The sequence below is a fragment of the Mesoplodon mirus genome (genome assembly GCF_964341445.2).
Source record: "Mesoplodon mirus genome assembly, chromosome: 4".
In the NCBI taxonomy this organism is placed as follows: Eukaryota; Metazoa; Chordata; class Mammalia; order Artiodactyla; family Ziphiidae; genus Mesoplodon; species Mesoplodon mirus.
This window is the reverse complement of record NC_138979.1, coordinates 36,434,921-36,452,688: the sequence shown is the minus strand read 5'-3', so window position 1 is coordinate 36,452,688 and position 17,768 is coordinate 36,434,921. Positions and strand designations below refer to the sequence as shown.

Below are 17,768 nucleotides of genomic sequence, written 5' to 3'. Positions count from 1 at the left end.
GTGAGATTCATCCATGTTGCTGCAGGTAGCAGTAGTTAAGTCCTTTTTATTGCTAAGTACTATTCCACTGTATGGATATACCCTATTTGTTTCCCCATTCTCCTAGATTGGCAATGTGAATTGGACTATTAAGAATGAAGGTGCCGTGAACATTCTTGACTTGAAGTACAGCTACTCTGGTGAGCAATTTGGCAATGTTGTTAAGTTGCAGGTACGTATACTCTATGACCCAGGAATGCCACTCCCAGGGAAATGTGTTAGAGAAACTTTTGCATGTGTTAAAAGAGGCAGGAATTTAAAATGCCGATAGGTGTGTTATTCAAAATTGCAAAAATAAAAAAATAATTTTTTAATTGCAAAAATAAAATATTGTGTTGGCCAAAAGGTTCTTTCGGGTTTTTCCACAATATCTTACAGAAAAACCTGAACAAACTTTTTGGCCAACCCAATAAAATACCTTAAATGCCTACCGACAGGAGAGTGGATTGATAAATTGTGGTCTAGTCATACAATGGAATATACTGTATATAAGTAAAAGTAAATGAAATAAAGCTAATCATATCAACATGGATGACTCATAAACACTGAGTGAAAGAAGTAGGATGTCAGAGAACACATACTCTACAATGCCATTTATATAAAATTTTAAAACATGCAGTACATTACTACCACAAAGGACAATATATTGTTTAGGAACACATCTGTATGTAGTAAAAGTACCAAAAAATGCATGGCCTTGATAAACATAAAATTCAGAATAGTGATTTATTTCACGTGGGGAGGGAAGAACTTGTGAAATAGGGATACAGGGGGTGTCTGCTGAATTGATGAGTGCTTTAATTCTTAAAATGGGTGATCAGTACACAAGAGGTTGTTATTTTATTCTTTAAACTTGAAATATATCATAATTGTTCAAAGAGATACAGGGATGGAGACAAGGGCAGTGGTGTGCTGATAAATGTTTGACAATTGGCTGCAAGAGAGAAGTCATTTGCAGTATTCACCTATTTCTGTGGCATAAATACTTCTGCCGTGGCTGATTTCACACCATCAGTATGATCCCAGTCGATGCTCACGAGCCAGTATGAGCCAGCTCCAGCACGCCACTGACACTGAATGTGGGAGCAAACGTCTCTGAAGGCCAGAGCTGGGGGCCCAGGCTCCCTCTGAGGACTTTTTCAATACCCTAGGACATGGGTCGAGGGCTGGATTGTATTAATTTATGCTGTTAAGTTACCCCAAAACTAAGCAGGCTATAACAACAAATATTTATTCTCTCACACCATTTCTGAGAGTCAGGACTCCAAGATGGACTTAGCTGGGCAGTTCTGGCTCAGGCTCTCTCCTGAGGTTGCAGTCAAGCTCTCAGCCAGAACCGCAGTCATTTGAAGCTTTGCCTGGACCTGGATCTGCCTCCTAGCTCCACCTCGAGCTCACTCAGTTCCTTGTCACACGGACCTCTCCAGAGGGCTGCTGGCTTTCTCCAGAGCAAATGACCAGAGAGACAGAGACTGAGATGGAGGTGCAGTGACTTTCATAAGCTAATCTCAGAAATGACATGCTCTCGTGTCTACAGTATCCTATTGTTTACATACACCAGCCCTGATAAGATGTAGGAGGGGATGACACCAGGGTGCGAATGCCAGGAAGCAGTGATCATTGGAGGTCGGCTACCTCACTGATGGCAGTTGAAGGTGAGTGCCGGTTGTCCTGAAATGCTTGTAAAGGCGTTAGAGGATGCCTAGGGTCTCAGCGCAAGGAGGGATGTGGGAGCCTGAGTGTCCCTCCCCTTTGTTTTGCACCTGAGGAAGCTGAAGTTTAGGGATTTACTGGAGAGTATGCAGCCACTCTTGTCAGGAGCCCAGGGTCTCAGTCTTGCCTTGGTCCAAGTGAGAAGGACCACGCCTCACCCTCTCCCAGCATCCTGCCTTTCCTCTGCAGGTGCAGATGCTGGGGATCTGGCACATCAAGACTTCGATCAAGGTCACCTTGCCCAAGCCCTTAAGAGTTCTTTCTTCCCCAGAGCTGTTTCCTCACATTTTCCTTCGGTCAAAACAAGAAAACAACCCCACTTATTTCCACACACCCTGCCCCTGCCACAGGGGTTGTTGGTAACACATCCCCAGTAGCCCCAGAGAGCAGCATATGCCACGGTGTTGGCATTGCCAGACACAAATCTGTGTTGGCCTTCTGGGATCCCACTGCCATTTGCAGACTGCTGTGGAACCATTTCAGAGCTCTGTGATCGATCTTTGAGTGAAATACAACACGGCCCCAAACGGGAAGGAGGTACGAGGGAGGTGTGCTATTGCACTGTTTCTTGACCTGGATGCTGTTTACACGGGTTGTTCAGGCTATGAAAACTCATCAGATTGCACACTTGTGATTTGTACAATTTACTGTATGAATAGTACACTTAAAAGTTTTTTTTAAAAAACAGTCCCAAAGACAGGGACATATGTGTCTGGGAAGATCCCAGACAGAATTTTTCTGAGCTGTTGGCAACCTTTATTCTCCAGGCACCACTGGGAAGCTCCACTCAGGTGGACTCATGGGCGGAAGATCTGAAAAGGGGCTAAAGTTAGAGGGTCCTTGGCAGCAAGATAAGAAGTAACGTTCGGGGTCAAAGTGGCATTCAGATAAGAAGTAATCCCCAGCATTGCTTACCTTCCTCAGCACTGTCCCAAGCCTCAGTGACCCCAAAGCATCCTTAGCTGTAATGGGGCATTCAGGATGGGGGGCTGGTTCCTCATGGTCAGGATCAAACAGTGCAGCCCTAAGTGCTTTTTCTTAGTGGACAGGTCAGTGGGATGGGGGAGAGACAGTGTGGTAGGAGACAACGGGATCAGGCAGCACCATCAAGTAGAAGACCCAAGAAGGTGCTCACTGCTTTTCCTTTGGATGTGCCCCACTTTACCCCCGTTCTCCAAACCCCATCCTGGGCTTCACCCTTTTAGGCACTGGTTCACCATCTTTCTCTTGACCCTGGGAGACAACAGTGATCAGGCCATCATAGACGGAAGACCCAGCTCACCTCCTTGAGGACCCAGGTCCATGCACACCCTCCCTCAGCAGCTCTCCTGCCCCACCCCTGAGCTGGGGCTTTCCCAATCCAGCAGGCTCTGCAGCCAGTTGCAGGCTGGTGGAATGAGACGGGACCTACTGGGCTGAGCAGTCCCTCCACGGTTCACACCCCAGTCCTGGTTGGTCATCAGCCCATAGCTTCTTTGCCACCACAGTGCCCAGCACTTGTTGGCTGCTCAAATGCTTGATGAGGAAGGAGGGGCCTAAGGCAGGCCTTTCCGCACCCCTACCCCCAGCATGTGGAGCCATGGTAGGAATTAAGAGTGACCGAGAGGGACGTGAATGTGCTGAGGAGGCAGAGAAGAAATTGGTGGTGAGGATCCTGGCTGTCCAGGAGCCAGGCCTCGGTGGGGGGGCAGGGGGAGGGTCCAGAACTTTCCTATTTTTCCTTCTTTGCCCAGTAAGGCCAGAGAAAATCCTGTCACAGCGAGTTACATACCCAACACCCATCCCTTTGATCTGCAGGCTATGCTGAGAGGTGACCTTCAAGATGCCCAGCAGAAGGTATTGAACTAGCCCAGGGGCTTGCCCTGGGGCTGACAGGCTGGGGGGTTCAGGCACAGGCACAGCTAATGCCCCCCACTCGGGGGCCTTGTAGTGGCTTCCTTAGTATCCCTAGATGGATCTGTTCCCCAGTCACTGCAGCTAGCCAGCTACAGCAACCTGGCCAAAAACTGAAGCCATTCCTTTTAGCCATTTGCCGGAGCACCACCTTGACACCATCCTGGACTGGGCTCCTGTTCTCAGCCCCTCTCTGTGTTCATTGTTCTCTGACCTGTCAAGGCCTGTGGTCAAGCTCAGACCACACTTGGACCTCCTGGGTCCTCACTAATGCTCTGACCCTTGCCGGGGGCACATTCTGCCTCAGTGCCAGTTCCCGTGCTTCTGTCCATTTCTGGCCCCCTCCCCCGAACCCTCCCTGTGCACCAGCAGAGCCCTAAGAGCCCTTCCTAGTCTGCTCTGAGGTCCTGGGCCCCACATGAATCCCACAGCTCCATGGTTGCCCCTCAATGCTCCTCATGGGACACATTAAGATCCAGGAGGCCTGTGACCACAATGGCAGAGACTTGGATCACTGAGAAAATACAGGCTATGATATGGGTTGGAAAGAAGAATGTTCTGGAGAGAAGTGAGGTCCCCCTCACTTCTGATCTGATGTCTGATCTGTTTCCACCAGTGGGTCCCGGGCAGGCCCTGTCTTATCCCTGCAGAGACTCACTCAGGGATGCCGACGTGGCAGGGCTGTGGAAGGTTCGGCCATGGACCTAGAGTCCAGGAAGATATGGGCTGGGCTGGGCTGAGGCGGGGGCAGCTACTCTCCCTTGCCCTTTGACTGAGGTTTTCTCCCCGCAGACCATTCCCTAGAAGAGAATGGGGTCCCTTCCCCGTCCTGGGTTGAAGATTGCTACTTCTGCCTGCTTCCGCAGTCCCAGCCTTCCCAGCTGGGCTCCTTCTCCCGACCAGCTGCTGACTCGGACTCTCCCTGCTTACACCTCGCTCTCCTTCCTCCTGCCTCTCCCCTGAGACAATCTCACGCACAAGAATGATTTTCTTAAGAAGGGTTGTTATTGCTAACCCCACAGCCTGGGACACTTTCCAGAGAAACCAATACAGGGCTGTGACTAAGGTTCCCGTGCTCTGGACTCTCACTCAGGGTTGGAGATCCTGGTGCCCTTTCCAAGAGGTTCTGGGAATCTGGGCTGTAAGCTCCTTGGGGGATGTTAGAGTTCAATGCCGTATATACTTCTGGTTCCTACAGAATCCACTCTGGGGCCTTTGCTGAAAAGTCCAGGTTGGTAAGGAATTCTCTGATGGCGGATTTCCCTCGTGGCGCAGTGGTTAAGAATCTGCCTGCCAAAGCAGGAGACACAAGTTCGAGCCCTGGTCCGGGAAGTTCCCACATGCCACGGAGCAACTAAGCCCGTGCGCCACAACTACTGAGCCTGCGCTCTAGAGCCTGGGAGCCACAACTGATTAGCCTGCACGCCACAACTACTGAAGCTCGTGCGCCTAGAGCCCGTGCTCCGCAACAAGGGAAGCCACTGCAATGAGAAGCCCACGCACCACAACGAAGAGTAGCCCTCACTCGCCGCCACTAGAGAAAGCCCGTGCGCAGCAACTAAGACCCAATGCAGCCAAAACTAAATAAATTTTTAAAAAAAAAGAATTCTCTGATGGTCCTTGTTCTAATTTCTTAGAAAATCGCTCCCACCTTCTTTCTTCTGTTGCAGGCAGTGCTGGTTCAGACACACAAGTGAGAACAAGTCCACCGTTCGAGTGACCCATGACTGGTGGATCAGTCCCATCTCAGAACCTGCAGTGACAAAAACAGTGATCCCAGGGAGACTTTAGGGCCCCAAGGCTCTCAGTGAAGCAGCGGCCCCAGCTGCTGTCTGGTGCCACGGAGCCCAGCAAGTCCCCGGAGTCGGAGGCAGGACTGTCCCCTGGCACTGCCTTTGCTCTCCTTCCCTGAGAAGAGGGCCACACCTGCTTCACCCTGTCTTTCTCTAAACAGACTTGCTCAGCGACAGGGCTGTGGGGAGGTGTGGTCAAGGAACTGGAGTCTTGGTTACGGAGGATCAGGGCTGAGGCACCACGTCTCAAACTATCACTGGAGTGTGCATCCTGTAACACAGTCCATCAAGGTGTCCTGGGACAAAGGCATCCCAAGGTCAAAACCAAGTAGGGGTAACACTGTGAGCTGTAGCCCTTCCTAGAAGGAGTGGTGGGGTGGGGGTGGGGGGGGTCACAATGCACATTAACATAATAAAGGCTCTGAGAAGGCCTGTGGGAAATAAACTTCCTGTACGCCAATCCAGTTCCTGAATTTACATGATTACAAACTTTTCTTTTTTCTTTTGGCACAACACATGCTAATGGAACACCTTTTACACCTTTAGGAACCACTGCTGCTCAGCCTCTTTCCTCACCAGGAAAGGTATCAGGGAGGGGCCCTGACCCTCACTGCCACCCCTAGAAGGCTTGTCCCAGGTGTGGAGGCTCTACATCCTCACCACTCAAGTGTGTCCAAGGAGCAACAGCATCAGTTGCTGACATCTTGTTAGAAATGCAGAATCTCAGGCCCCACCTCAGACCTACCCATCTGAATCTGCATAACAAACCCCCAGGTGATCTGGTGAATGGCAGTTTGAGAAGCACAGGTCTACATCTCCTGTTCTTCCTTCGTCAAGATGACCAGGTGGGTCATCTCCCCAGCTAGGTGGGGCTCTAGGCCCCATATCTAGATGTAGTTGACATATTTTGAACCTTGCACCTACGTTTGGAAATTCCCCACATTATGAGTTCTCCTTCCCAAGGGCCCATGAGGGGAACCAAAAGGGACTGCCAGATGTCGAAGAGGCATCTTTGCAGAGGCTCATGAAAAAGGACCAGGGAGTTCTTCCAGCTTGACCTCCCCATCCCCGATCAGATGTCTCTTACACAGAGATGCCTGGAGACTTGAAGATGGTCATCTTGGGGGTCCAACCAGAGTCACCTCTTAGAGTCAGTCACAGCCTCCCCTAGAAGGTCAGTGGTGATCATTCACAAGGGTCAAACACAGTCACTCTTAGGAGCTCTCCCCCCGCCCCCCGCAACCCCCTTAGGCAGAACCCAGAAGAAAGGAAAGGTGAGCCAGCATCTAGGGAGAAGACACTTTATTGAGATTTTGCCAAATAAATAGCTACACAAAGCTGGGAGGACTGAATGGAGCCCTGCAATCTCCCTCTGCACAGGTCACTAAGGAACCCATGGGGAGGAGAATTGGGAGGGAGCCTGGTCATGACCAGAGAGAGGACCCCCGGATGCTATCTGGAATGAGGAGTCTGATATGAGAGAGAGAAAGAAAGAGAGAGAGAGGCTAACAGCCTAGATGTCATGAAGGAGGGACAAGTGACGGTCAAAGAGGTCACAGCACTTAGGGTCACTGGGTCAGAGCCTGTACCACGTCCTTCACCAGCATGGTACCGATCACCATCTTCTCACTGTTGACTGTCAGCTGGGCAGCTCCAGTGGGCTGGGCATCCAGGGTCAGCAGGACCAGGCTCCCGCTGGTCAGCGTCCTCCCTGCAAACCTGAGGTGGGGGTAGAGGAATGAGCTCAACCCTGAGGCAGGGGCCCCTCCTTCAAATCAGGACCGAGAGCCCATCTCATCCCCCTGCTGGTGGTCAGTACCTATACTCATCAGATGTCCCACAAGGGACACGACCCAGGTTGGCAGTGGCAGTCACTTTCTGCACCACAACGTGGTCACTCCGACAGGTGTCTGGCAGCGTGAGCTTCTCTGTGATCTCATTCATGCCCGTCAGCTTTCCTGGGGGCAGAGATTATGATGAGGGCAAAGGCCACGGTGGGTACCGCTGGGTCTGCCCACTGAGCACCCTCACCAGGTTCTACTCAGGCGGGGCAGGTCTGAATCTCCCTCACCAGTCTTGAGGAGGGGCTACGTCCCTCTCGGACCTGGCCCTCCCTCAGGGAGCCTTGGTCAGCCTCCCACCCCACCCAGGGCTCTATCCATACTGCTGAGCAGAAACTGACTGGGTGCTTCCCCACTGTCAGACATCTGGGCCACCAGCCCCTCGGGAGTGGCCAGTGGACTTGGTGGCCAGTCAGTACTTAGAGGTTTCCTCCACCTTTCAGTCTTTCCTGGCTGGCCCTCCAACCCAAGTGCAACTCTCTCCCAGCTCCTGGAGGTCGAGTCCTCACAAAGAGATCACTGGTGGCTGCTGCTGGTCCTCACCCGACAGGCCAGAGTCCAGTTGTCACATGCAGCCCTCACCGGTGGACCCCTAATTTCACATGTGGCAACAGCTCCAAACCTGTCCAGGACTCGTCGCGTCCCCAGGCACTCACAGCATCCCAAGAAACCCTCACTCTACGGGTCTGACCTCTCCTCTCCACTCACACGCTCTACCCAGCCACGCGAGCTCCTCCGTCTGCCCTCCTGCCCACCTTCTCCTCAGCCTCTCTCTCCTCCTTCTCCTACTTCCGCCATTCTTCTCCTCCTTTTGAGAACAGACATCCCTCTCCTGTCGCTTTCATACCCTCCGCTCCTAACTAGTGACATTTTCTTGTCCCTGTACCTTTAGTCTCTCCATATCAAGTCTCCTCGTTCCTAAGAAGTCCTCTCTAGAAACGAGATACATCATCATGCTAGTGCTGTGTCTCCCTCCCCAATGACCGCCAAGGTCCTCCAAAGAGGACTCCATTTCCCCAAGCCCTGGTCTCCCTCAACCCATTGCAATTGGCCTCTGACCCCCTTTTGCAATGACCCGCTCTCTCTGATGTTGGCAGCAGCTTCCTATCTGCTGGATCTGAAGGTCTTTGGTCATCTTGGCCTGCAGACCATCCAAGGCACTCTTCAACCTCCTCATCTGTCGTGGTTCTCCTCCCACCTCTCACTGTTCCTTCTCCTTTCCCTCCCCTCCTTTTTCTCCTGAAGAAGGCAGGTTTTCCTCAAGAAAGGTCTTTGACTTTCTTATCTTCCCACCTATCTCTCTCCCAGGGTGATCTCACTCATATTCACAGCTTCAATTATCACCTCTATGCTCCTGATTCCAGCCTAGAAGTGTTTCCTGGGCACAGACCCACATTTTCAGTTGCATATTAAACACCTCTTCCTGAATTTCCCAAATGTATTTCAAAAGTAGCCTCTCCAAAACTGTCCAAGATCATCCCCGCTTTCCCTTGCCCAATCCATTCTTTTTCTTCCAGATCAGGGGCTTGGCAAATTACAGCCTGAAGGCCAAATACAACCTACCACCTGCATGGCCCACAATGGTTTTTTTTTTTTTTAATATTTTTTAAGTGCTGGGGGAAAAATCAAAGACAGATATTTCATGACACATGAAGATTATATGAAATTCAAATCTGTGTCCATAAATAGAATTTTATTGGAATGCAACCACATTCATTCATTTATGTATTATCCGTGGCTGTTCTTGGGTTACGACGGCAAATTGCAGCAGAGATCACATGACCCAGAAAGCCTGAAACATTTGCTTTACGACCCATTACAGAAAAAGGTAGCCAACCCCTGGTCTAGGTGAACGGCACTGCCATTCTCCCTACTATCTAAGCCAGACATTCTAGAGCCAGCTTATATGTCTCCCTCTCCACTTTCTTAGGGCAAATTCCCATGGCTTCCCTCTCCCCCACCTCAGCCTTTCATTCTTTTTGCTGTGATTCTAATCCTGGTCCTCACCATCTCTCATCAGATCTATTGCAATAGCCTTATAACTAGGCACAGAATTTAATCCAAGGTCACATACCAAGCAAGTGGCAGGTTCAGAACTTAAAGCCAGGACTCATGAAGCCCCATGTTGCCTCCCACTTATGCTGTTCTGCCTCTTTTTCCTGCTGCAGATTCTCTCAATTCCAGTCCTAGCTGGAAATGTTGCCAGATTTCTCCTTCTGAAGCAGAAGTCTGAACCTGGCCCCGTCTTTGCTCAAGAACTTCAATGACTCCTCTACTGCTAGGAAAACGAAGTCTACAGTCCTTACCTCTCTAACGATGGAGTTGGACCCAATAACCTCTGTGACCCCTTCCAGCTCTAAAATTTTAGGACCGAAATCCTTTAGCATCGCGTTCATGGCTTCCAGAAACGACCGAACATATTTTCAGCTTTGTTTTCACTACTCACCATTGCTAAGGACTCCTATGCCCTAAAGCAAACTGCTCCCCTCCTTTCTTCCTGTAAATTTTCACTAACACCTACTCATAATGTTTCCCCCAGCTGGAATTCTGGCCTAGAATTTTCTGCCTGGCTGAGTTGAGACTGTCTCCAAAGCCTCACTGAAGTGTCCCAGGCTCCGTGAAGCCTTTGCTGGAGCCACAAGCTGTGAGGCCTCCCTCCATCTGCAGGAGCTGAGGCTCCCTCCATCTGCAGGAGCTGAGGCTCCCTCAGCATGACTGTATGGTGGAGCTGAATGAGCCCCAGTGGATGGTCCTGAGCACCCTCCCGCCCACCTCCAGGGAACACTCACCCTGTTCCTTCTTGAACTCATTTTCGCTCATGAACACAGGGGCCATAAGCTCCCCAACAGGTGGCTGAATGGAGACGTAGAACTGTCGGGTTTGGGTGCTGGGAAGGGTAGGAGGAGACAGAGGGAGAGGGAGTGAGGCCAGCATCTCTCCCCTCATCTCGCACTGTGTCTGAAGGGAGGGCTTGGAGGCAGCAGGAGAGGGAGGTAAGAGACCTGAGGTCTTCGGATGCCTTCCAGACACACCAGATCATGATGTAGCCCCACCTAACACCACCTCCAGCTCCAGTTTATTTTTTAATTTTTTAAATTTTTATTTGTTTGCAGTACACGGGCCTCTCACTGTTGTGGCCTCTCCCGTTGCGGAGCACAGGCTCCGGATGCGCAGGCTCAGCGGCCATGGCTCACGGGCCCAGCCGCTCCGTGGCATGTGGGATCTTCCCGGACCGGGGCACGAACCCATGTCCCCTGCATTGGCAGGTGGACTCTCAACCACTGCGCTACCAGGGAAGCCCTCCAGTTTATTTTGACCCCACCTCTCCCTAGCCATCCTCTTACTCCTCCATGAGTTGGAAACATACCACAGCTGGAAGTTGGCCGCCTGGGTCGAGTCACAGAAATTAATGCCCATGACAGCAGTAGCAGATTCTCCAGGTGCCAGGGACTCTGCAGCAGTGTGAGGCAGGGAAAGGGGGAGAGAAAGACAGCATCACCTGATAGGTCTGGAACCCTGACCCCTTCTCCCCTCCACTTGCAGAGCTGACCACTCCTCTATGGAACCCTGGCCTTCTGAGCCCCTGGAGAGATTGTTCCTGAGTTTCTCCTGAAACGTAAACACCCTTCCCCCACTCATCCTCACCCCCTTTAAGTCAGTGCTGAAACAACCGAGGCTCAAGCACCTCTTGCCCTGATATCGACTTGCTCACTTCCTAGTCTGTCTTGTCCATGGATTGTGTTAGATGCCATCTCCATACCCCCATAGCCTAGACCTGGCCTGGCACAGAGCGGGGCTTCAGAAACCACAGAAAGACCAACTCCACCCAGGAGCCTCCTTCTCCACCACGTCCAAGGCCCTTCCGCACCGATTTCAGGAAATTCCTGGATGCTGATGCCAGCGGGCAGTTTGGGGGTGCCCACATGTAGGCCCTTGATGGGGGTATCAGAGCTGTTGGAGAAGTGGATGTGCACAGACACCATGTGGGGGTCCCCAGAGAAAGGTTGGCGGCTGAAGGTGTAGTCCACAGCCAGCCCCTCGCCAGCTACTCGGTGCAGCAGCTCCTGTCTCCCGACACCCAACACTGGACTCAGCAGCTGGAGGGGAGGAGGATGAGGGGAAGTATGGAAATGAACAAGGCGAGAGCCCGTCCCAGCCTTGTCCCTACTTGTGGTCACAGCAACGGAGGCTCAAAGCCATCCCTCCATCACACCCCCTTCACACAAATCCATACCGTAGGATGCAGCACAGAGATGTGTCCCTGCCCCAGCCCTGTCCCTCCCCATCCCACTCACCGAGGGCACCAGGGGGGAGTCTGTGAGCGTCAGGCCCTCCAGATCAGCAGCCAGGCTGGTGGACACAACCGTTGGGGGAGACACAGGCTGGACACTGGGAGGGGTGACTGTGGGAGTATATGAGAAACATTAGGACGAGGGAGAGGCAAAGTGTTATTGGCTTGGATCGAGCAGGAGCCCAAGGCTTAGGGAGGAGATGGCTCAGCACCACAGTGAGGCACGCGGCAGCCTGGTGGCTCCACGGAGATATCCATCCTTGACCCCAACCCCACACCTGGAGAGGTTGACCTGCTGCCCTCTCAGGCCCAAAGATGGATTCTGTCTGCTCCTCCCACCCCAACCCCCCGAGAAACCTAGCCCAGAGTGCCCATGGCCCTTCCTAAGTCATACTCCCCAGGCCTCCTTCCCCCTGTGACTTCTACCACCCAAACTCACAGTCCTCTAGATCAAGCAGGGAGATCTCCTTGGCTGCAGGGGCACTTTTGCTGCTGGGAGGCTGGAAGAGAAAGCGGGATTGAGTGTGGAAGGGTAGTACCCTGGCCCGGGCTGGGTTATGGGGAGATGCCTGGGCCTGGCCCAGAGGGTGGGAGGGTCCTGGTCCATACGCCCATCCCCTTTCTGCCCCAAGGCGCTCACTGTTTTTTTCCTCCAGGAGGCAGGTTCCACCTGCTCCTCCTCTGTCTCTGATGTCATCTCAGACTCTGACGAGCTGCTGCTGGAATCACTGCCCTCATCTGAGGACGAGCCGCCTTCTTGTCCCTCTGGCACCTTCTTCCTCTTCTTCATCTTCCTCTTCTTACCTTCCTCCTCACTATGTTCACTGGAGGAAAGGGGGCAAACAGGGCTTGGGCCCAGCCTGGATGACCCCTTCTTGCCTCACAGAAGAGCAGGGAAAGCCTTGAACATTGCGGGTGAGGGTGGGGAGCCTGGGCCAGTGGACTCCACACCTGAGCTCCTATGCCTGGGTCGCAGTGAGAGCTTTAGACCGGCCTGTGCCAGCTCGGGCCCCTTCCCTGATGGCTTCTTCATGCTGTGCCCCATGCAGAGATCTCCTGTGGCCATCATGTGAGCAGACCAGGGGGTCTGTAGGCCCCACCAGCTCATGAGGAGGCTCAGGGACTCTTAGGAGACTGGCTAAGGCTGAGGGTTAGCCCTTCATTTCCAAGGGAGAGCCCTGAAGCCGCCCAGTCATCTTACCTCTCACTGCTCCTCCCTTTCTCCTCGTCCTCATCCTGGTCTTTGTTGTCGGACTCACTGCTGGACTCCCCAGAGCCGCTCTCACTGCTGCTCTTACTGTCCGATTCACTCTCGGACTCAGGGTCTGTGGAAGGACTGTCTCAGGCTTCCCTCCCTCGTGTGCAGGCCTCCTGGGGAGCCCTGGGCACCCAGCTTCAGACTCTGCACTGAAGCAGCAAACTCACCTCTTCTCCCCCCAAACCCCCGACCTGCTCCAGGCGCCAGACACCAACCAGACCAACCGGAACACAGACGGACCCGTACGGATAGAGACCTACACAAGCACACACACATCTGGGACGTGCAACCCTCAAGTGCATAAACAGGTGCACACAAGGAGGTGCACACCCCCTTAGACACGTGACCATCTAATACGGGAGCACACACATGCGCCAGATAGTCAGCCACAAGGCGCACACACAGGCAGGAGCACAGGGCCCCGGCTCTGCCCATCTCCTCACCGCTGTCTGCGGACTCTGTGGGCCCTGACTCTCCCTCAGAGTCTGAGTAGAAGGGTTTCTCCTTCTCCTTCCTCTTCTCCCTGTTTGAGCACTTGGTCCATTCAGGTACCTGGAGATTGTGGGGTGGAGGGCAGGGAGCCATTAAATCATGGATGGGGAGGGGGAAGGAAAGCACAAGCCCCTCTTACCTTTCACCCTAGCTCTTCTCGGGGCCCCACCTGGTCCTGTCCCCAAGAGGGAATAATGGGGGGAGGGAAGGGACCCTGTCCACGCAGGGGAGGCACTCACAGAGCGGCACTGCCAGCAGGAAGGAACAGAGTGTGGGGAAGGCACAGGGGTGCAGCATACAAGGGGGAGGGAGGGGCAGCACAGGCTGGGAGAGAGCACTGCACACGGAGCAGAGGGCACACAGCACACAGGGCGGGGGGACCTTGGTGTATTCGCCCAACAGGCCCACATGGGTCTCAATAAGGGAGAGATCTTCTTCCTGCGTGTGGGGAGGGTGTCAGGAGGGCTGGGCTGGCACTCCCAGGGCTCCCTGCTGTCCGTCCTTCCCCACACACAGCTCCACCCTCCACCCCTGCTGACCTCCACATTGCGCACAGATGGGTCCGGGGCTTCCTCTGGCCAGTCTGGGAGCTCCTGGTAGCCCGTGGCCTTGGCATTGAGCAGGTGGGACAGTGAGCCCAGCTGGAAGTGGTCCCGGTCTGGGGACAGGGTGAGAGGTCAAGTCAGTAGTGGCAGTGAGGAAATGCCCTGGGAGTTGTTTCCTAGGTGGGGCCGGGTGGCAATTCCGGTGGGAACTCCCTAGCTAGACAGAAGAGAGGGGCGGACGTGTCCCTAATGGCTCTTCTGCCCTGACTGAATCTCCAGGCCCACATGCTGGAAAAAAGATTGTATGGCTGACTAGAGCAGGGCTGAGGGGTGGGGGGAGCTGGGACCACAGAGGAGGGCAGGAGGGGCTTCTGGGCCCAGAGTTACTGCTGCCTGTCTGCCCTGGTGGAAGCAGAGATGCAGGTGTGGCTTCTCTCCCAGGGCAATGGGGGTGGTGCTCTTGCATAGCCAGGCTCAGGAAGGAGGCCTGCTTGGAGTGAGGGTAACAACTATGAGTAAGAGGCTGGCCAGGCTGGGTCAAAAGGCAGGGAGGTGTGTCTGGTCAGGCTGGGGACTCCGTGGGGAGGGGTGAATCCAAATGGGAGCAGGAGGGAGTCAGAGCCAGAGAAGGGCAACCCAGAGACTTGTAAGTGGGGATGGTGTTAGGGAGGAGAAAGGGACCGTTCCCCTTCTTCCTGGGAGGTTTTCACATCTCCCCCATCCCTCAGGATCTCCTTGCTCCTGTGGTCCAGGGAAAGATAAAGCAGAACAAAAAGGTACGCAGGAGAACTGAGCTTTGTGAAGGAAGTTCCCCTCCTGAGTAGGTTCCTGGGTCCAGAGAGTCAGCTGGGGGACCCTCCCCTTCCCGCGTCTCTCAGAGCCCTTGTCACGGGAGACCAGACCGAGAGAAGAGGCAAGGCAGCGGGCCTGGAGCTGGGGGTTTGGGCTGACCTCCAGTGACAGCCCAGTGAGTGCTGGCAGCCACTTTCTCAGGATACTTACAAACATACACCTCTCATTTGTTTTTGCTTTTTTAAGATTTTTTTGACGTGGACCATTTTTAAAGTCTTTATTGAATTTGTTACAACATTGTTTCTGTTTTATGTTTTGGTTTTTTGGCCGTGAGGCATGTGGGACCTTAGCTCTCCAACCAGGGATCGAACCTGCACCCCCTGCATTGGAAGGCAAAGTCTTAACCACCGGATCACCAGGGAAGTCCCTACAGCTCTCCTTTGTATGGAGTTCTACTTCCTGCCTTCCTGGGCCCTTGGTAGGTAAAATCTTGATACATATGGTGCCTGCTCAGGGAGTAGGATAGAAAGGGGAGCCCAAGAGGAGAGAAACCAGAGGCCCATCCTGCCTGGGAGGGCAGAGACTCAGGTGAGTTGATGCTGGTGGTGGTTGTGAGCGGGTGAAAGAGCAAGCCCTGGATGCTGCAGGATGGGCAAAGGGTTGGGCCAGGGGCACAGGACTGGCGTTTCTCCAGAAGTCCTGCCCACCGAAGGCTGGTACCTGGCTGAGACTGAGACCTCAGGGGGAAGGGCTGGGACCCGGTTGCTGGCCAATCCTCCCCTTCCCCCAGGAAGGTTACTCTGGATTTCACCTCCCACCTTTGAAGGATGACTCCAAGACTGGAGCTGGTTTGGGTGCCAGGAAGAGCTTCTTGGCGTGACGGCTGAGGGCCCCACCCTGCTCTGAAGGGACGATGAGCTGCCGGGTGAAGCGTGCTCGGTCTCGGATATCGTAATTCTGGTCATACTTGGCCAGACTCAGCACATACTGGGTCAGCAGCTTGGTCTGGGGGACAAGAAGTGGGTCAGCAGCCATCACAGAGGGTGGGGACACAGGTGGTCTCTGAACCAGATACTTTTTTTTTTTTTTTTTGAGCCATGCCCCATGGCTTGTGGGATCTTGGTTCCCCGACCAGGGATCGAACCTGTGTCCCCTGCAGTGGAAGTGCGGAGTCTTAACCACTGGACCGCCAGGGAAGTCCATGAACCAGATTCTTTTGGCCAACAGCTCCAGGCACTGCTGCCTCCACCTGACTTTCCCTCCCAACCTGCCATTGTGCCAGACCCTGCATTTTCTCCCACCTCCCCAGCCCTAACTCCCAGCGCCAACTCTGACAACTGACTTGGCCAGCAAAAGAGCTTGCCCTTTCGGAAACCTCCCTCTTGGCCCTGGGTGCCATTCTTCCTCAGGTTTGTGGTCCCCACTGCCCTAGGCCCACTCCTACCCCACCTAGTCCAGGCTGGGCCAATCTCTCCACCTTGAGGTGCCAGAGTGAGTGAAGGTCTAGAACATTCTGCTAGACCTCACAGTTTCTAGGCTCCATCACCTGGGGGGAACTAGGTGACAAAAAGAGAAAGGGGGAACACATAGGAACCCCCTGGCAGGGGCTGCCCTCACACCCCATTGACCCACATAGTAGATTCTGAGCAGCCCAGGGGTCTCAGAGGCCATGATCCTCCCTGGAAGGTCCTAATGAGATCAGAGCAAACTACAGCTGCCTATGGGTTTGCTGAAGTCATATGGGGTTCACAGTCTGCAGTCAAGGTAGCCATATCCCAGGACCGCAAATCTCAGTTTCTGCCCTGATCCTGACCTAGTCTAACCGGTCACAAAATGACACTGGTAGCCACCATTTATGGAGTGCCTTCTAGTGTCAAATACTGTGCTAGGTGCTTCACTACCTCATGTAATCTCCATAACCCTTCTGAGAGGTGGTCGCTACTGCCCCCTTTTACAGAGGAGAATCAGAATCATTAAGTGACTTTTCCCAGGTTAAGGAGCCAGTCAGTGCTGCATCCAGGCCTGGACTCTCATCTCCTTGGCCTCAGCCTGGGCCGGAATCTGGCATGCAATGGATGGCTCAGCAGGTGGGAAGGATGGCTGGGATTGTTGTGGCCTTGTGGCAGGTCCAGAATGTCACCCTTGGTACTGGGATGGGGGAAGTATCATTGCTGTTTTGCCAGGACAGACATGGACACATCCAGACCACCTCTCTCCTAGTGTGCCAAGAATTCCCCTTCCTCCACCACTCCCAGAACAGGCTGAGAAGAAAGAAGAGAGAAAGATAGGGAGGGTAGGAAGGAGGAAAGCTCTCATTATTGAGTCAAAGAACCATTCTAAGGGGCCTACGCCTGGAAGGACTGGCCTTAGGGTAAAGGGTGCCTGGAGGTTCCACTTGCCTGAACAGCCTACTCTGGGTGGCCTGATGGGGGCTGGGACCCCCGTGTCCTGCCTAGGAGAGGCGTTCAGCTATATATATATATGTACCCACAGCTCTCTGTGCCAACCCTGACTCCAGCCCTTATTGCTCTGCGTTTTGTGCTGTTTCCTCTACTTGGCTATGAGCACTTGCAGGCCAGTAAACATGTCTCGCTCACTGTCATCACCCCAGGACATAGCTCAGTGCCAGGCATAGTGGGTACTCGGGAAATGCGTGTTAAATAAATTCATGAATAAATGTGCATGTAGCTAACAGTGACAACTTGGGGAAATGCCACGTGAGCACACCCAGGCTAATGAAAACATGCCAACAGCACCACTCTGGCTCAGTCCTGAGCCTTTCAGATGCCCCCTCTACCCGGGCGCTACCCACCCAGGCTGCTTCATCTATTCAAACGTTCCTCCCACCTGCTCCTTCCTCCCACTTGAATAAAGGAGGCACACAAATATTTGTTTGAAGGCTTCCAGTGGTATTCCCTCTAACTTCTCTGTCTCCAATCTGCTTCTCCCACAATACTGACACCCACAGATCCAGCCCCTCATTGCTTCTACACAACTGCTGTCCTTTCCAGCTCCTGACAAGAGTCCCAGCATGTGATGGCCCTGCCTCCCCAGCTTGTGTCCCTGGGGCCCACTCTAGCCACCGTGGATCAAAGGAGCCACAGAAGACGC

The 17,768-nt window shown here is 53.4% G+C and overlaps 1 protein-coding gene across 5 annotated transcripts in view; it reads right to left on the bottom strand.

Moving 5' to 3' along the window:
* Positions 1 to 7,006: 7,006 nt before the first annotated feature.
* The window catches only part of AP3B2 (adaptor related protein complex 3 subunit beta 2), a gene marked incomplete at both ends in the record, with an annotated part of 31,588 nt that continues 20,826 nt past the window's right edge, over positions 7,007 to 17,768 (bottom strand). For 4 of the 5 annotated variants that reach the window (XM_082616838.1, XM_082616839.1, XM_082616835.1 and 1 more), the window contains 12 exons: positions 7,007 to 7,157; positions 7,258 to 7,396; positions 10,069 to 10,166; positions 10,647 to 10,731; positions 11,148 to 11,376; positions 11,575 to 11,681; positions 12,010 to 12,070; positions 12,211 to 12,394; positions 12,772 to 12,895; positions 13,272 to 13,380; positions 13,860 to 13,978; positions 15,476 to 15,662. In XM_082616838.1, the coding sequence (XP_082472964.1) occupies positions 7,007 to 7,157; positions 7,258 to 7,396; positions 10,069 to 10,166; positions 10,647 to 10,731; positions 11,148 to 11,376; positions 11,575 to 11,681; positions 12,010 to 12,070; positions 12,211 to 12,394; positions 12,772 to 12,895; positions 13,272 to 13,380; positions 13,860 to 13,978; positions 15,476 to 15,662 (1,593 nt within the window). Of the gene's footprint in view, positions 7,158 to 7,257; positions 7,397 to 10,068; positions 10,167 to 10,646; positions 10,732 to 11,147; positions 11,377 to 11,574; positions 11,682 to 12,009; positions 12,071 to 12,210; positions 12,395 to 12,771; positions 12,896 to 13,271; positions 13,381 to 13,701; positions 13,759 to 13,859; positions 13,979 to 15,475; positions 15,663 to 17,768 lie in introns of all 5 variants that reach the window. The other variant, XM_082616837.1, reaches the window with a different exon arrangement.